This window comes from Coloeus monedula (genome assembly GCF_965178545.1).
Source record: "Coloeus monedula genome assembly, chromosome: 6".
NCBI classification, from domain to species: Eukaryota; Metazoa; Chordata; class Aves; order Passeriformes; family Corvidae; genus Coloeus; species Coloeus monedula.
In genome coordinates this window covers 14,912,883-14,931,861 of record NC_138786.1, presented here as the reverse complement: position 1 = coordinate 14,931,861, position 18,979 = coordinate 14,912,883, and the positions used below count along the sequence as shown (strand labels likewise).

The window sequence follows — 18,979 nt, the reverse complement described above, 5'->3', positions numbered from 1 at the left end:
GATAGGGGCACTCCCTGCACTCAGTCTCCTATCTCCTACCTGGACTGCAAATAAAACTTTCTATTATAATAAACTTGTCACTGCAACTTTATTCTAACTTTCTACTTAAAAGTCTTTTCGGTCATCCAGAGAAGTAGGTTAAAATGCAGAAATAGAAAACAACTACTGAAATATGCCTTTATAAAGTGAAGCATGACAACTGATATAACCATTTCATTTCTCCAAGGAAATCTCAAGTGCATGAACAATAGAAACTGCAGAGAAAGTGACTGCAATCATTAATGTAAAAGGACTTACAGAATCACACATTTATTTAGAACACAGAAGAAAACTAATGTAGCTAATGTACTCCACAGAAGTACAAAGCAAAGGTGCTAAATCTGATTTTATGTGAATTATGTAATAATGTGGGCCTCACATATATAGATGGTCTAGAATTATAGCAAAGTCATATTTAAGGCTATATACACTTCAAATGCTTGTACAGTTGCTTCTAAATAAAAATTACTACAGAAGGCCATTGGAGACAGAACATAAATCTGGCCAAGATACAAAGTCTCTCTCCTACAGTGAATCCAGCAGCTTGGTAATCATGACCTTAGTATAAATGTGAGCCAAATCCTGCCCTTACATGCACATGTAGAACTCAGACAGTGAGAAAAGCCTGATTTGAGAAAACAGCTAAGTTCAGTCCACATTTCCTGTACCATGTATGAATTTTAAGATCTGTTCTATCTTGACATAACTGCCTGAAAATTATTAGCCCTTTCAAGACTGTAATAAAAATGAAACTCTGTAGTCAAAAACCTTACCAGTGCTCCATACCTCACACATAGTTTTATAATACATGCTCAGAAATGCACATATAAAACAAATGAAAGAACAGGTCTTGGATATAAGGCAGACAAAAATATTTGGTGACTTCTGTGTACAGCATCAGAAACTTTCAAACACAAAGTAGTATCACACCACTTTGAATAGCACCCTTAGGATCAGCCATACACATGCACAGGCTTGTAGCTTGCTTTTCTTTTTAAATGCTTTTTTTTCCCTCCATTAACAGATCCTTCAGGATATAAACATTACAAGAAGGCTGCAACTCTTACCTGTCCACAAGGAGCATTTTGCAAGGATACTGTGAACATTCCAGAGGTGCGGCTCTTTGCCAGAATATATTGGCAGGTGGCTTGGAAAGTGTATTTGCGCCCATCAAAGGTCATGAAATGGGTGTCTCCTGAAACGGAGCATTCAGCTGAAAAACATAATAAATAATGCATGTAAGCATGTAGTAAAGGCAGAGTACTCATCATAGCAATAGCTCTACAGTTATAACTACTGGTGAGTTCATACACTCTGATACATTCTTTAATTTATAAAATTGTATTTATGTTACAACCAGGTATTAGGAACACAGTTAGGAACTTAAACTTTTCCTTGCTTTTGTTATGGAGCTCCCACATGATGCCAGGCCAGGATACCTGAGCAGCTCCTCCCCCAGAAAGAGGCAATAATATGTGTCATCCTTATGTTATGGGTACTGGATTTGTGGCTCGTAAGACTGATTTTCAGAAATATTAACACAGTTACCTGATAAGCCAGACCATTTTAATATTTAATATAGATTGAAATAAAAATGCAAATACATAATGAAATACCATATTAAGATCTAAAAGTACTATTTTACGTGAAGTAAGAATTGAGTTATCAAACAGTTAAGTATTCAAGACTTTGACACACCTGGACATGTAAGATTTGTACAGATCCACTTTCCTCCAATGCAAGTGCTGAAATCAAAACAAAAAGTTTCTGAGTTATACCCAGCTGTCCCTCAGTTGTTCTTCATGGATTCCTTCTCTGTGGAATGATCAGCAAGTGTCTTGAGTCTTACAAAAGGGTACAACAGAGTTATCAGTCTTTAGAATGCCTGGAATCTTGTCATGAGGACACGATCACATGATATTTCATCCATGCATCCAGTACCACTATTGTTTCTTTTTAGCTCCTTAATAACCATTAAAAAAGCTAAGGATTAATAACATTGAGAAGAATAGGCACAAGTACTTTGAATCTTACGACTTCTAAAGACAGAATTATTGGGGGAAGAAAGTTGCACATCTGCAACTTTTTTCAGTTTAGGTGATCCAATAAAAGGCACTTTCTTGTACTACAAATTTTCTTTCCAATTTATAAAATTAACTTAAGAAATTCCAAAACAGCAGCTTAATGTCACAATTACATTAGGGTCTTTATGTCCAAGTGAGACAATAAAAACAGGAGACAAAGCCAAAGTAGTTCTCCTGTTAAGATTTTGAATTCTAAATTATTTTTATTTTTAAGGGAGAGTTCAAACCGAAAACCAGCACTAAATATTAATAGTATTCTCTGCAATATTTATTACTTTCTCTTCTTCCACATTAATGCCTCAATAGTTTATCTTTTCCTTAATTGCAAAACATCCATAGAACAACAATTTTTGTATGGAGAAACGTGAGTACATATCAAGTTTATCCCATTTCTAACTGAAATGGGCCTTCAGGAAGGCCTACGATCGTTAAGGGATTTGGTTCACAATGCAAAAAGAAAAATTACTAACCAGTTATTACATTCTTCATAAACCACTGAACCTATTTCAAAGAAACTTCCATGGTAGTCACAAGGACAATCCATAGGCTTGACACATAATTCATTTTCATAAATTAAACCTAGAAGGAATAAAATAACAAGGAAAAAGTGAAATATCTATGCCAATGGCTGACAGAGCACTAACAATTATATTCAAGAGCAACACCATGGTCATGTATGATAATAAAACTCTAGACTATTTGTTACTCATTTTCACAAAAAAAAAGGGGCATTTGAATTATATTAAATAAACTATATTACAGGGATCAAGTGACTAAACTTCTCGAGATACACTAAACATAGTGCAAATAACAAATATTTAATACCAGGTGAGAGGGAGAGGAATCCATGCATACACAAAATAACAAACCCAAATATACAAGCTGTGCTGCTTTGAGTACCTTTGGCTTATTTTTTAACACATTTACAAATCTTTGCCTCTGTGGTCCTTATTTTACTGAATTTTTTTTTTGCCTTTTTTCATTATTACTGCAATTATTATTATAATTATTTTCTTATCAGAGAACCAGAAGCAAAAAAGGCTTTACCAAACAATAAAAAGCATAATTTATGACATATACATATAAGAGGCTGGATTTGAAGATCCATGGCACAACTTTCTCTGTCCCCTTTTAGACAGAATTATGTAGCCAACAGAAGCTAATTATTAGGTATTGGATATTAACAGCTATTTTGGTGATGAGGGCAAAGTTTTGCTACAGGCCACACTACGGAATACCTCACTTGCCAGAACGAAACAACAGTCTAAGCCTCCGTATCCAAAACCTGTTTCTGGCCACAGGAATGAGTTTTATTTAGGTCATGGTTTTGAGCTTTCCTAAGCACTCTAACCAGGAAAAAAACCCAAACAAAATAAACCCAAGCAACCAAAACAATCCCCCCCCTACCAACAAAAACCATTCAGCAACCACCAAAATCAGGAGGGTGGCTGCCCTGTAACAACAGAGCAAACCCCATTCTTTCACTGAAATTGTGCAGCTCTACAGCTAGAATGTGGATCTGTGCTGAAAGCCATTCCTACATTTTACAGGGAGGAAAAGGCTCTTGTCAGTTAGGAAAACAAGGTCAGTTATCCCCTCTCTGTTGGCACTCAGTTTATAAAAGAGCTCCTGGGAATGCTTTATTCTAGTCGGGTCATATAGGGTGTAACTTGGGGAGGAATCTGGAAGTTTTACGGAATCAAATACAGTTTTGAGGAGCAAAACTCACCATCTGGGCAGTAGCACCCATCAATGCAGTGAAGCTCACTGCCAATGCACTGTGATTGTTGGTGACAGGAAACAGGGCAGCAGTTGATGCATTCACTGTAGGTCAAGGGCTCAGCACAGGTAATGGCTGAAATACAGAAACAGGCAGAGAAGTAGAGCTACTGCTAAAGGGCTTAAATGGATTGCCCATGTTTCTTTCAGGTATTTCTTTTCTGGCTAGTCAGTTGAGTATCTGTTCTCTACATAAACTTTGTCTAAAACAATGGCTTTCCTAACACACAGAGAACTCATACATATTTATATATTCCCACTCGCTCCATTTAAGGTGCATTAAGAAGGAATAATCTTAAATTACACTTTCTCACAGCAGAGCTATTTAGATGCTCAGACCATCACCAGAAGTGGTCAGAACACCCATTAACAGATTTTTTGGAACCACAAGGGAAATCTCCTGTCATGGATGACAAAGCAGTTTTGGTCCTGTGTTCCAGGCAGGCAAACAAATTAGGTAACCTCTTTCAAACCTGCTTTATGTGACTTGTAAGATGAAGTCTTATGCAACTGCAATTTAAGTTTATTTTTAACACTCACGATACACATTTTCTGTATCACAAAGCCATGAAGACTTTGACAATATTTGAAAGAGCAGCTCCACATAAATAAAAAGGTTTAATTACCTTAAAGAACAACATTGTAATAAGCTTAGTGCTTAAAAGAAATACGGTACAAATCACACATATTAAAGAGGAAACCCATTGCATTTGTGTAGCCTTGAAGTGAGTTTGACTCACTTAAGAGCTTCATTAAGGATGAATCCAAAACTGGAGAACGGCAAAGAAGTAAAACTATGAAGGACACCCTTCTCAAAACACAATGACCAAGCAGCATTTCCAAGTACAAGAGCATGGGCATTACCACACTGCTGGAAGTGCACACGCCATCCATGAAGTGGCTTTCCTGCCTGGGCACATGCTCTGGCATACTCAGTGAGTGCTCGACACCAAGTTGCATCATCAGCTGCTGACCTTACACAAATAAAACATGAGACATTATTGTGTATCTCCATTCAAACATACACTCATAACCTCATTAATGCTCCTGCATTGCATCCAACCATGCTGTTTGAATCTACTTCAACAATGTTCTAAAGTATTGTGCTGTTGGACTAAGTTAAAAGTCTTAAAAGGATAAAAAACTTTCTGCCACACTTGAAGAAAGATCATCAATGTAAGTATCAATACATGTGAGACCTGACACTATTTTCCTGAATAAATCCACAAAAGCCAGAGATACAGCTGTATAAGGACACTTCAATAAAGGTCTTGATTTTTACAGAAGGAAAAACATCTTGCAGAGAAGTCAGAAGAAGGAAGTGTAAAATTTCTACCAGTGAGCCACCAGGGTACAAGAAATGGAAGTTAATCTTCTGACCTGCCTTAGTTTATTTAGTCTAACTAGTCAAAACCACTCGGACCAGCAATATAGCAGGTTATGAAATGGTAGCATAAGTTCAAATAGTAATCAAACTCCTCTTTTCAATGGATTACCATACAGTTTGAAGACACCAAACGGGCTCATTCACTGTGACTTTTTGTTATAGTTAAAAAGGCTGCAGAATGGCAGAAAGCACCTAAGGATGTTTCACACTCAGAATCAAAACAGATGACATATCCAAGGGACGTAGACTAACACATTAGGAAAATATCTGGGCCTGGCTTTGGCCATCCTTATACCAAGGAAAACAGGAACAACTCCACAGCATTCCACAGCAGTAAAACTAGAACAAGTGAGAAAAGCAAGATAACAACACAATGATAGATAAAAACTTACATGCAGAGAAAGCCACAAATCTGTTCATTTAACATTTTTAATTCATTCTTATGATAAAAGGACCATGGTTTTTTATAATAGCTTTGGAATTAGCCAAAAACATTCACTTACATGCAGAGATCATTTGTGCAGCTTGCCATAAAAGAAAGAGGACTCACATACTCATGACATTGTTTAAATGGGGGATGTAACAGGATATTACACAGAGCATATGCCCTCTGAAACAAAAGAGACAGCTGTTGTAATGAGGTTTTCAAAAACAAACATAAGCAGAATAAAATAGAATGCTGTGGAAAATCAGAACAGACATCTGTCTGTGTCTAGGAATCACTTTCCTCTCACCAAACAGAAGCAGTGTTAAGCAACATCTTGCTCTCCATGCCAAAGTTTCCATAACATTGAATCTTTTATCTAAGGTCGTATCAGTGGTAGTAAAATATATCCCTTCCCCAAAAAAGAGCATAGTTAATTTTGCAACTAAGCCAAGACGACCTGAAAAAAGCCTTCATTTTAATTGAATTACACAGTAAATGGCAAGAGAAATAAACCATAGCTGGCATCAGCTTCAGTTTCAAAGCACTTTAATTTAAGGGTTATATCCTGAAAATACTAATTAAAAGGAAAAATTACTTCAATGTCATGGAAAAAAGCAACAGTAATTGTCTTTTTAAGCACTGGCAAATGAACTGCGCTCTGGCTTTGGTTTTGCTTCCCTGCTTCTTTCTATCCTTCCTAAAGGGAAGGAATGTGTACTAGTTCTAGAAGAATCCCATATTTTACAACTTGTCACTCATTCAGCTTCATAGTCAAACATTTCTATTGGCTGTTATGCAGACAGTATAACATTTGAAAAGGTCAAGAATTAAATTCAGAAGAAAATAGGGGTGGCAGGGTGGAGGGGAAATGATTAGAGCACAAGGGAAGATCTGCTACAGTAAGTATTTTAATTAACCTCTCCCCAAAAAAGATGCAAATATTTCCAGTCTCCTTCATGGCTTAAAAGTTGTCAAATTATTCACTGAACATTCAAATTAAGTAAAACTCTTGTTCCAATTAAAATCACCAACTACATCAATAACCCAAATGTTGATCAAAATTGATCAATGTTGATCCAAACCTGCAGAGATTCATGGCTTTGTGTCAGGCAGGGCGGTTCATTGAGAAGAGATTTATCCCAATCTGGTGTTCCTTGTGGAGGATTTTCCTGCCAGCTCTCTACGAATTCTGTTACATCATCTGTCAGTTTTCCTAGACAAGACACACACACACACACAGAGTCACACAGTGACTTGGCAGAACAACAGTGTTTCTATGGGTTTCCCAGGGAAACGTTTCAATAATCAAAGCACATCAAGAAGAGAACACCTAACCCTTCTTACTACTAAGTGAATAAGCTGAAATCAATCTGGTCCTTTCAAGAAGCAAAAAATACTTTTAAAAGGAACTACAGAGGTGGGCTTTAGGATGGCAGAAAGCACCTTACTCAGGCAAGGAAGGGCTTTAAGGGAGAAGGACTACACCTGCCTTAGCCATCAATGGAATAAAGGAAACAAAAGCTTTAATAAATTGTATAGACATAGGTCTATGCTGTCACTTTACAGACAATTCCCAACGGGGAGTCTAAAACTCAAGAAATATGAGGCATTCCTGAGTCACTGCAACGGTACAAAATGATTGTTTGAATTAGCCAAATTATGGGTGTGACTCTTATTTAAGTAGCAATGTCCATACTAGGGTTAAACCTACTAATCCATCATTATTATTATCATCATCATCCACCTTGGACAGGTGGAGACATTGATTACTTCTTGGATTGCCCACACATGCATATCTTACCACATCTTTATTACTACTGCTCCCCAAGCTAAGTGGATAAAGCTCGTGCACAGTGAATTCACTTGTGCTACAAACGCAGCTTTAGGGGACTGATACACTGAGAAAGGTGAGAGGGGAGAGGAAAGTCTCTGGGGAAATGACCCCTTGATCTTGGTATTAATATAAACAACTTGATTTACTGAGCAAAGAATTAGTGGGGGTAATAACTGCTAACAGAGCAGGGCTGGTGCTTTCTGGAACTGCGTGGAAGGCATAAACAACAGAGGAAACCACACTCACTCTCTGAGCTTTGAAATAGTGCTCTACAGAAATATCCTCAAGAGGAGGAGCCAACAGTTAAACAGCCCAAAACAATGATTTCCAGAAGTTTTTACAGCCTAACTTGAGATACTTTTAGGGGACCCGATTTTTTCCCTGCTTTTTTTTTTTTTCTCCTCATTTCACAGATATCTTCACTCACTATTTACTGAAATCCAAGACTTTCAGAAGTGTCTGAAGTTGACAGTGAAGGATCACTGGTTAATTCTGAAAGCATTAACACAAATGAAATGCCAGATCAAACAGGATTTGACAGTTTTCATTAATTTGATTTATTAATTATTGATTTACTTCCAATAGCAATACCTCAGGCTTGCACAGGCTGGAAAATTTCTAAAAGGGCGGTGAACATTTAAAAACAGACTTTACCTTTCAGGTCCCAGGAAACTGGAGCACAAATACCACTGTAGGTAATTGAGTAAGACAGCTTTAAGATCTTCCTCCCTACAGCCCCATCTATATTGAAACTTGCTCTCTTCACCAAATATCACTTAGCAGAAGTATTTCCGTATCATATTTTCCACTTCAAAAATCACCCATCTTAAATTCAATCAGCATTACAACTAAATACTAAGTAACATTTAGCTCACCTGAAAAATAAACCCACCATATTACAGAGCAGGAAGTACCTTAAATACTCACCATAACTGGTTTCCAGATCATCCTGCAGAACAGCATTATTGTTTCCACACAGTCCGTGGGTTTTGCCCAGGTACTCTGGCGCCATTTTAATGTACACTGCAGATGTACCATCCCAAGCCAGAGTAAAGGCATACTGGTGCCTGACTAGGAAGTATCCAGCTAGCTTCTGGATGTGTAAGTTTCCAATAACATAAGGTAATTGTACTCTGGAATGACACAGAACCAAAAATAGTATTACATTAGAAAATGTAACCATTAAAAATAAATTACTTGCTGATGTAATGACTTCCTCATACAACTGAAAATCCCTGATGGAAATACTGAGCAACTCCACTAAACCACATGAATTTGCAAATAACAGCAAAAATCATGAATGCCAATGATTATACTTAATTCTATATATCACTGATTTAGGTATCACCTTCCTCAGACACTACTCAATAAATGGAGGGTAAATGTTGCAGTTGTGGTCTGGGTGCTTTTTCAGCCTACCAAGGAGTAAGTTTACATCTCTGTTAACTCCAGTATAACTACAGCATTAGAAGCATGACTGCAATTACCCAAATCCTTTATAGGTGACTTCACTGCTCATCTTTATCTGTTCATCTCCAGAAAAGAATAAACTAATGGACCTTTTGCAGGAATAAGGAGAAGAATGGCATTCAGGATCATTATTCACCTGCCAAATAAAATCACAAAGTCAACGTTTTAATCAAATTATTTGTAATTCACAGTAACAGAATTAATACCACCAAATCTGCATTCAGCATGGGAACAAGAAGTTTGGTCCCCCTCTTGTGGAAAAAACTGAGTGGTGTTTTCATAGCCATGGTCATGGAGTGGTCTTTTCACAGCTTTGAGTGAACAAAGCAGTCTTTGGAAGGACACACAGTCTTTATTCCAGCTGTTTACATTTTACACTATCATAACTGGTAGCCCACATCATGTTAAAATCACATACAGATTACATTATACAACCCTCTGTTATCATCTCAAGTTATTTTTAATCTCTTAAAATGAATACATTATTAGCATGCTCAAACAGTTCAAAGGAATGTAGAAGTACCATTCCCTACCTGTATGGAAAAGCTCTGTTCATCTAACTCAGTGTGTCTCACAAGGGCATATGTGGATTTCCCAGAAAAGTAATAATAGAGTCCATCAAAAGTTTCAAAATTGTATTGGCCCCATGTCCTGCATATATGATCTCTTTCAGCACCTGTATTATACACTAACAAAAGGAGAGTCACTTGAGACATAGCACTGGTTTTTTAATACAAACAGGAGTTGAGATGGGGCAGTGCATGCCAACATGCTGTGAAATATAATGACATAAAAGAAAGGATGGAGAAAATGCTACAGCATGAAGGCAACCTTTAGGCAGAGAGTAGTCATTGCAGCAGTGGGAGCACGAGTGCAATCCCAGAAACCCAGTCAGAGTTCTCTCTTTACACACCTGTCTGGCATCTCGGTCCCGTCGCATTAAATCGACTGCAGTTGCACAGCTCTCTGTAGACACACTCACCTCCATTAAAACATGTAATTGAATCTGAGTGGAAAAAATCAAGGCATGTAAAAAATAATTATTATAAAATAATAATGTAAAAAATTATTATTATAAAATAATAATTATGATAGTTTTCTTTCCTAAGACCAAGTTCTTTCATGGAATGTAACTCTGAGAATGCTAGGAGTTGCTAACTTAGCATTAGTGCCCCTGAGAATTCAACCAGCCCAACAAAAAGGAAACCCACTGTGATAGCTTCAACTCAAGTTATACAGCCAGATTAATAAATCTACTGCACATTTAGAGAAGCAAAATCAAAATGTCTGGGACATCTGTTAGTCTGACATGTTTTCAGTCCTCTAAGTAATGAATAGAGGAAGTGAACAAGTACTGCGCCACGAAGAAGCCCAGTGCCTGTATCCTTCCATGAGTAACCTGGAAGTTTACCCTGTTGGTAAGCTCTGCCAGGATGAGAGAAGACTGCCTTAGAAATACAGATGTTCCAAACCCAGATGTGTCTCTTTACCTGTTGCCCTCCTTCCATCTTACAGTTTCCAAGTACACCAACCACGAACATTTTGCATAAAGACACAGATCCCTGCAATTGACAGTTTCGGGTTTGGGGGAGGGAGGTGATGGGTTTTTTTAATTCCTATTTTCCCTGGGAAGATCCATATCAAAATACAACAAAAGTTTTCACAGTCTAAAGAAAAAGACACACAAGCAGAAACAAAGTTTGCTGTTAATAAATTTAAACTTTGTGATTAAATCTTTTTTTAACAATTGTGATCCATTTACTTATTTTTCTAATATTTGCTCCTATAAAGTCTGTTTAGGAAATTATTTTAATTTTAATAATTTACTAGTATGCCATCATAGTAGTTTTTGTACTTTAGAATACACACTGAGATTGCTTTAGTTGCAGAAAGCAGACAAGCTACTCAGAAGAAACTGGTCTTTTCTTTATCTTTAAAAATACATCATTCTTGAAAAATAGTCATAGAATGATTTGGGTTGGAAGGGACCTTAAAGATCATCTCTAATTCTTTGATAGCTTAAAAAAGCAACCAATCCCATGAGACCAGGTCTCTCAATGCCCCATCCCTCCTGGCCTTGAACACTCCCAAGGATGGTGCATCCTCTCCTTCTCTTAGCAACTAGTCTAGTGTCTCACCACCTTTATAGCAAATAATTTCTTATTAATATCTTATCTAAACTTACTCCCTTTCAACTTCAAGCCATTACCATTTCCATTTGCAATCCCATTATAAATACTAACTAATTATTTAAAGACTTTCAAAATATCAAAAACAATTGATTTTGATTCCCTTGGTTTCAACAAGCACTCTCTTACCCACCAACAAACAAAAAAATAAAAGCCATGTTCAAAAGAACAAGGCAGGTAGACAAAGTAAAAGGCAATGCTTCTTTGCCTGCTAGCCCAACTATCCAGCTCTTTTCCCTGCCTGGCCAGTGTGAGGTCAATAAAAATAATGCAAGCAGCATGCTGAAAGGTCCCTACTTACAGTGACTGAGCCATCTCATTTACATGCTCACAGTGACCAATCTTGACAATAATGCAAAAGCCTGTTCCTCTTGTCAAGAGAGGCAGACATTGATCTCTTTCATCTTGAGTGTTGTGAGACCTGTGTAACCAGAGCCCTGGTCTCTGTTCTTTGCTTCTCTAAGATTATGCCCTGTTGCCTGCCCAGTTACAATAACATGCTATTAGGCTGCAAGTCATGTTCCTCTGAGCTGTAGAGGAAGTTAGCCCCCTTTTGATGTTTTGGGTTGAATGATTCCATTCTAAGCACGGCTCAGGTAACCTGCTTCAAGCCATGTTTGTTCAGATTGTGCAAACAGTCAGCTGACCTGGGGACCCTTGCTGTCACTGGGAAGGATCTCCCTGGCTCTCTTTTAGAGAGAAAGGGTGTTAGTCAAATCTGAATCAAAAACCAAATGACTCAATCATGAGCATTTTCTTCTTTATGAAGACCTCTTCCTTGTGTTATGATTCTAAGCAAGTATGACAATCTTAGTTGTTGTATTTTATATCCCTTTTTACACCACTGTAAACTGTCTTTCCTTACACTGCATAGAACAGCTGTGTGTGCAAACATTAGTTATCCTTAAGAAGGTAATGAGGAAAGCAGCATTGATTCAGATCACATTTAGCACTCCTACTACTGTAAATGTGACCTCCTTTAATCATGCAATTCTGCTCCATTAACACAGAAATACCTCCTAAAGAATTCTGAAAAAATATCCTGTAACAAGGGGGTCATTCTAATCTTTGTCATTAAAGGAATATGACCTCTCCAAGTAAGATAACACAGATGACCACATCAAGAGTTTATATCTCCCCTTGAAATGCGAGAAATTTTAATACTTGCAGAAAGGGAAAATACATGAAGATTAAGTAAAAGCTAACATTAGGAAAGTTACAGAAGAATATTTTGTCCTTCATTTACCTGAAAGTGACACCTATCAAAAAGTCCTCAGCTCCTCTTTCCCCTTTGACATTACACCAGTTGAGTGCACTGGGTTGGAATCTGAAACTGAAAACTGGTGAGACTTTTCTAGCAGAAAATGGGAAGCCTAAACGGCATGATTTGACTCACGTAAGTAATAATGGGATTTCCAATCATTGTTGCCACCAGAACTTGCAAATCACCCTGATAGCATGACCACTGCTGGGATGAAGCAACTAGCCTCAAATTCCTTCTTTATCAAATAAGGTGAAGACTTGGCATCTTGCAGCACAGGTCTGAATTCTTCTCTGCTGTTCTCAGCTTAAATACTCTAACCCCCTGGTAATTACTGAACAGGCTGCAGCCCCATGGATAGGGCTGTTTTAGTCCCTTGAGCACATAGACCCCCTTTTCAGTTCATCCCCCTTTTAAATTCTTCTCTGAGCAGTAGCAGAGCCTTGAGCCCATTATTGAAAAAGTGTGACTGTAATCCAGCCCATCTGCACATCCCCACAAGGGATTCTGCAGAGCAGTGTCCAACCTTCACACAGAGACATTCCTTAGTAGCATCACCACAGCTGTTCAAAGGCATCTTGCATCTTCATCAAAATACATATTTGTTTTGAAATACTATTATTGATGCAATGTATTTAGTGGGTTTGCATCTCTGATATTGTGCACATTTAGCTTTATCTGCTTTCTTACATTACTTCTTCTCCAATGAATACTTAAGATCTCTTGAACTTATTTCAGTTCTAATTGAATGCTATGTCCTGGCTTGCTCATCCATGACTTGGTCTCCTGATCTGACATGCTCATTAGGAATAAAACAAGTAATTTATATAGTGTGGAGCCCTTCAGCATGAAGTGAGATACACTGAGAGCACTACAGAAGTGCTCTCCTCTTGGAGCACAAGGAGGTAACTGCAAAGAAATCTTCTCTATGTATTCCACACAAAAGTTAAGATACTACATCAAAGAGATATATAAACTAAAGTTTTTTCACTTTCATTCAAGAGCACTTCTGACTGTGCAGATTACCATGCACATCAACTTTGAAATTCCTGATTTTTGCTTTAACTATCACATGAATACAGATGCTCAAGCCCAGGTTTGACCTCAAGGTAACACACCATTATCACCAGTACACTATTAATTCTTGAGTATTTGCGCCTGATGTGTACCTTCCTATGAGTATTTTTCAGTAAAACATTTAGTACTTCCTTGCGCTACTATTTTTTCTACTGTTTAAAACACAGCATGAACAAAAATTGCTTAATGCAAAATAGTAGACACAGGTTTCTTTTCAGGACATTCATTACTAGATTCACTTGGACAGAAAAGTTTAAGAACGAAAGATTAATTAAGAGATCTGAAGTGATAAATTTTTGCTTAAGCAAGACAGATACAAGGTCCAGCCCATGCCCTCAGTTCTTATGATTCTGCCTAGATATCAACTTTTACCCAAACAGTTTTAGAGACTTGGAGTCGTTTACAGAAATAGACAGGAATCATATTTTTTTCAGAATCCTTTAAAAATCACACATTTTAAAAGTTCTATGCAAGAGTTGAAGAGTAGTTCACTTGAAGAGTCTGAAGGTAATCAAAGTATTAAAATTACGAATTATTTAAAAATCAACAAATTTTATTCTTGAATGGAAAGGTGAAAAAGCAAAGCAGATCAGGATAAGAATTTGCAAGAAACTTCAATTAGATCTAGAGACACACATAAAAAAGCAGAAGTTATGCTTAAAATGTAATATTTAAATTTTTGCAGTCAACAACCTTGAAATTCTGTATTTTGTAACTCTGCATAATTTCCACTGCACATTTCACTAGGTGCAAGCTTTCAGTATTCCTTCAACTAGGGGAGAATTAATACAACCAGTATTTCTTGCATTATTTTTTACCCTTCAGCTTCACAGTCCTTGAAAGCCCCTGCCTGCAGGTTTTCCCCAGCATACAGGCTTCAGCAGGATGCAATACAGCCCAAGGCTAAGTACCTCATTGCTCTAGCATGTCAAATTTACCTCTTTGGGATTCTGAGGTGAGTGAGTAGGATGTAATTTTAGCCCTTCAGTTCCAAGAGCCTTCCAGTTAGCCACATATTTTCTGCTCTGGTACACCTCCTGAAATCAGTTCTCAAGCACACATTGCAAGGGACAAGCATCTTCTGTGGTAACAGTGTCTCGTGCCTGCTACAGCATTTCAACACAAGAGAATTTGTAGCGTTTAGAATGTTAGAAATTCTCAGCCGCAGCCTGAATACCTCCAGAAATAATTTGGTTTGCCTGTCCCAGGCTCTTAATGCTTTAGCTCAGGAGTTTTCTGTTTGGGGTTTTTTTACATTTGTTTGTTGTTTTTTAATTATGCCTGAAAAGTATTTGTGAGAAGAAAGTTTAACAGCTATGTAAACTACCTGTCAACTTCGCCAATTTTTCTGATAAACATTTCAAATCCCAAGTTCCGTAGCAACAAGAAACTAACACAGAACTTATCTCTTGGCATTTGCTTGTGCTATACCAACTTTTTTGTTCCAGTGACAGGTAAGACATGACTTCAGACATTTCACTTTCTGACATGCTTTCTATTGACTAACACAACACAAAGGTAAAGAGATCTCTTGCACAAGTCATGCATTCATTCCACATAAAACATGTTGATTTATCTTTATAGAGTAACAGAATACAAGAAAAAATGGTATTGCAGCAAGAATTGACTGTAGTAGGATGAAATATAAAACTGATTATAGTGAACTTATAAGTACTTCAAAGAATAATTTTCTTAGAGGCATTGCTAAAGTAGAGAAAGCAGCTGACAGCCCACCTTGCTGTTTTTATTTGGGTTTCTATTTGCTCAGGTTTTTTAAACAAAAAAGTTTTATTACTTCATACATCCCCAGATGTTTGCAAATCCCACTCCATGGGCAGAGTTATAGCAGCTTGCATCTCTCTTTAAATTGCAGAGACCAAAATGAAAACTATTTTTCTAATTATTTAGAGCATTGTACAAAACAGATCAGATTATTCTTTTGTTTTTTTAATGTGTCTTTCACACACACAGACAAAAACAGACTCCATTTGCCACACACTAATTTACTGTGATTTAAAAAGGAAACTTCCACTGTTTAAAAAAGTTTAATAGTACTGATTTTATTTGCCTTCAAGGACAGGTAATCATTAATTATTTTTAAGGCATGTCTTCAACAACACTGTCTTTCCAAAACAAGTACATCAGAAATGGAAAATCCATATGGAATATCTTTGCCTCGTAGAAATACAAATTAGAAAGAAAACAAAAAAGTTTGTACTATCACATCTACAGAGAGCAATAAAACCTAATTCTTGCCATCATAACTGCACCCTCCTTTAGAAGCTTAGCCATGTGATGAGTTAGCATAAGACATTTACCATCATTTTGTTCTCCCTCGTTCTAAATTTGTTCTGCCATTTCTTAAATATTAGGCGTATTTAAGAAACTATAAACTTGCACATAAACCCTTGACAAAAGCTTTTTAATAGAAGTCTTGCAATGAGTTTATGTCCATGGTTTTTACTGCACACTTGAACAATAACACATCTTTTTTCCAGACCTGAAGCAAAAAATCAAATCTTGTAGCTCCATTAAAGAAATTTTCACTAGGCAAAAACTAAACCCAGTGAAACAAACTATTATTATGACAACAAATTTCTCAGCATGATCTGCATATCTTCTCTTTGTAAGCAGCTTCATTTTGTATAAAAAGAAGAGCATAACAACTTCTTAGTCAATAAGATGGTGCAACCCTCAAAAACAGAGGAATTTTTACTAGTACAGACTGCTAGGTTTCTAAATCAATTTTATCATACACAATATATCTACAACTTTTTCATATTCTGGAGAGAGATTCATAGGTAATAGTTTTTCTTGGAGCAGTATTATGCTTCTCTAAACTCTGGTATCCTTCCTCCACATTCAGCTACACGCTCCTCAAAAGCTTCTGAAAACAGTGTGCACTGAAGGCTTTAAAAGCTTTTGGAGATGACACAACCCTAATCACAATTGATAAGAGTCCATTCCACACATTAGTCTTGCCTTTTGTGCCATAAAGCTATGGGATGCACATCCAGACTATTCACCATTATGTAGGTCCCACATCCAATGTGGTCAGGCTGACTGAAGAGAAACTAAGAGGGTTTGCATCACTAACTAAAATTACTCTGAATTATTTTGCTTCATTCTTCTCCTTTCTACAAGACAAGCATGACCCAGACCCTTCTGCAGAGCTAACACAGAGGATCTTTACCCTTCACCAAAGATACTTAAGCCCATCCACTTCACTTCTGAAAATAAGACAAAATAAAAAAACAAAGATGCCCATTCTTCAAGCAAATGCCCACTGCTACAAGCTAGTGGCCAAAAGGACCTTGTCCTGCTAACCCATAGATCATCACACAGAAAACACCTGTAGGTTACCTCAGCAAAAACAAACAAACAAAAAATCTCCAAGCACAGAAGAGGTACTGGACACAATTTAGTATCATCTAGACAGCAATCCACATTGTTATGTGTATCACACTACAAGAGCAGATTTTCCTTCTGAAAGTTCTTTATTACAAAACCTGCAGTTAGGAACAGTCTTTCAAGTAATCAAAACACAACCAGGTGTAAACTTAAAGTTAGGTGAAACTCCATGACAAATTTCCACTCTCTTGGGGACTTTTGAGACCAAACAGGGTAGAGCCTCCTTATCATTAAGGCCTGTATTAGCCATTTTAGGATTTTTTTCTTCCTAAGAATGATTGAACAACACAGAAAATAAGGGACAGATGAAGTCACTTTATGTAGAAACATAAATAACTTACTGGATGGTCCACATTTCATACTGTGAATTCTCCTGTTCTGAGACAAGGACATTGTCGTAGGTGAAGTGCTATAAACTGCCATTCCAGACTCCTTTCAGAAAGAACAAAGAAATCAGCAGCTACAAACAAGACACCTAAAAGCCTCTTCAGTCTGTCAGTAAATTTACTACTTTTAGTAAGACCATTGCTTCATATTGGCTTACTATAAAATTCCCAAAAAACTCCACCATAAAGTAAAAAGTACACTCTATTCAAGACTCCAGTATGTTTTCTTTTTCCTTCCTCCTAAACGTATTTCCTACTGAAGATTTCTGTTCAGTAGGCTAGTCCAGAAAGAAACAAAAAATGTGTTACTAGATCTTGAATTCTTTGTGAGAGAACCTAAATCCAAAAGTATTTGCTATTATTGGTGGTTGAGCTGGTTACTTGTTTGCAGTTATGTGAAATTTTTTCTTTGCTGAGCGCTTCCCAGAAAGAGCAGGGAGAAAGCAGAAAGAAAGGTGACTCCCTCTGAGGAGCCACAAACAAGGACTACAAAGCAATCCTCCCTTTTCCCACCCTCAAACAAGGGAGTGGGAACCACACACCCTAATTACATTTCAGCAACATGCCATGAGTGACACAGTCGAGTTGCCAAGATAAACCACATCCAAAAACCTGAGCGCAGTGATGTAGATACCCAATACTGCCAGCTCCTTTACCTCTACTGAGAGGCAAAAAGGCTTCCACAAAGCAATTATTACTAGATGAGCCAGACTAGACCTCAGCTTTGCCTCGAGCAAGGATGCTTCGTACAACACGTAACTTCTGGAACAAGCTAAAACTCTAGATACAGTCATGCAATCTTCTCTCGCTGCTTAAACACTAAACTTTGAGGACTGACACTCCTCGTGGCTGGCATAAAACACACATTCGAGGGCAAGTCCTGAAGAACCCCCAAGAGGAGAACAGCCACCAAAATTACTGATGGTGTCACAGCAATGTACAGATATACTGAAGCAAGATACAAGAAGCACATGATCCTGATGACAACCAGAACACCCATCCCTCTGTCCTGCACAGCCAGCCCCCTCACAGGGGTCTCTCCCGGCGGCGGCGCTGGGAAGCCCGGCACCACCTTGAGCTCGTCAGCCCCACGAGCCCTGGATGCAATGCGGTGGATGCTCTCTTCCCGGGGCCCCCCCGGAGGGAAGCCGCACATCCCGGTGGCCTGATCCCCCAAGGGAGGAGTGGCAGCGCCCGGCCCCGCGGTACCCGCCCGCCATCCGCTCTGCCCAGCCCCCGCCCTCACCTGCACCGCCGCGGCGAGGCCGCCCCTGCTCCGGGGTCCCGCGGTGCCGCCTCGGCTGAGGGGGGAGAAAAGAGCAGGGTTGGCTCGGCCCGGGCAGCGCACCCACCCGCCCAGCCCGGAAAGGGTCCCGCTGTGCCCGGCCGGCTCTCACCTGGGGAGCGGGGGGTCCCCTTCGGCGGGGAGCTGCGCCCGGGCGCCCCACGGAGACAGGGCTGCAAGGCAACGGCGGCAGGTTAGCGATGGCCAGGACTGCCCTGCCCGCCCTCCCACGCCGCTCCCTGCCCGGCGGGATACTCACCCGAGGGTAGCCAGGCGCACAGCAGCGCCCCGAGGAGGAGCCGGGTCTCCATGCGGGCGGCAGCGACTTCCCGCGGAGCTCCAGCCTCTAC

General features: G+C 38.7%; 1 protein-coding gene across 1 annotated transcript in view; it reads right to left on the bottom strand.

The window, feature by feature from the left end:
* The window catches only part of OTOG (otogelin), a 92,500-nt gene extending 75,127 nt beyond the window's left edge, over positions 1 to 17,373 (bottom strand). Inside the window, exons 1-12 of the mRNA XM_082283514.1 lie at positions 17,300 to 17,373; positions 9,934 to 10,026; positions 9,554 to 9,708; positions 9,038 to 9,156; positions 8,478 to 8,683; positions 6,799 to 6,929; positions 5,793 to 5,899; positions 4,767 to 4,876; positions 3,853 to 3,978; positions 2,594 to 2,702; positions 1,738 to 1,784; positions 1,107 to 1,252 (exon numbers count right to left, since the gene is read on the bottom strand). Of these exons, the coding sequence (XP_082139640.1) occupies positions 1,107 to 1,252; positions 1,738 to 1,784; positions 2,594 to 2,702; positions 3,853 to 3,978; positions 4,767 to 4,876; positions 5,793 to 5,899; positions 6,799 to 6,929; positions 8,478 to 8,683; positions 9,038 to 9,156; positions 9,554 to 9,708; positions 9,934 to 10,026; positions 17,300 to 17,351 (1,401 nt within the window). The 5' untranslated portion in view covers positions 17,352 to 17,373. The remainder of the gene's footprint in view (positions 1 to 1,106; positions 1,253 to 1,737; positions 1,785 to 2,593; positions 2,703 to 3,852; positions 3,979 to 4,766; positions 4,877 to 5,792; positions 5,900 to 6,798; positions 6,930 to 8,477; positions 8,684 to 9,037; positions 9,157 to 9,553; positions 9,709 to 9,933; positions 10,027 to 17,299) is intronic.
* Positions 17,374 to 18,979: the final 1,606 nt, after the last annotated feature.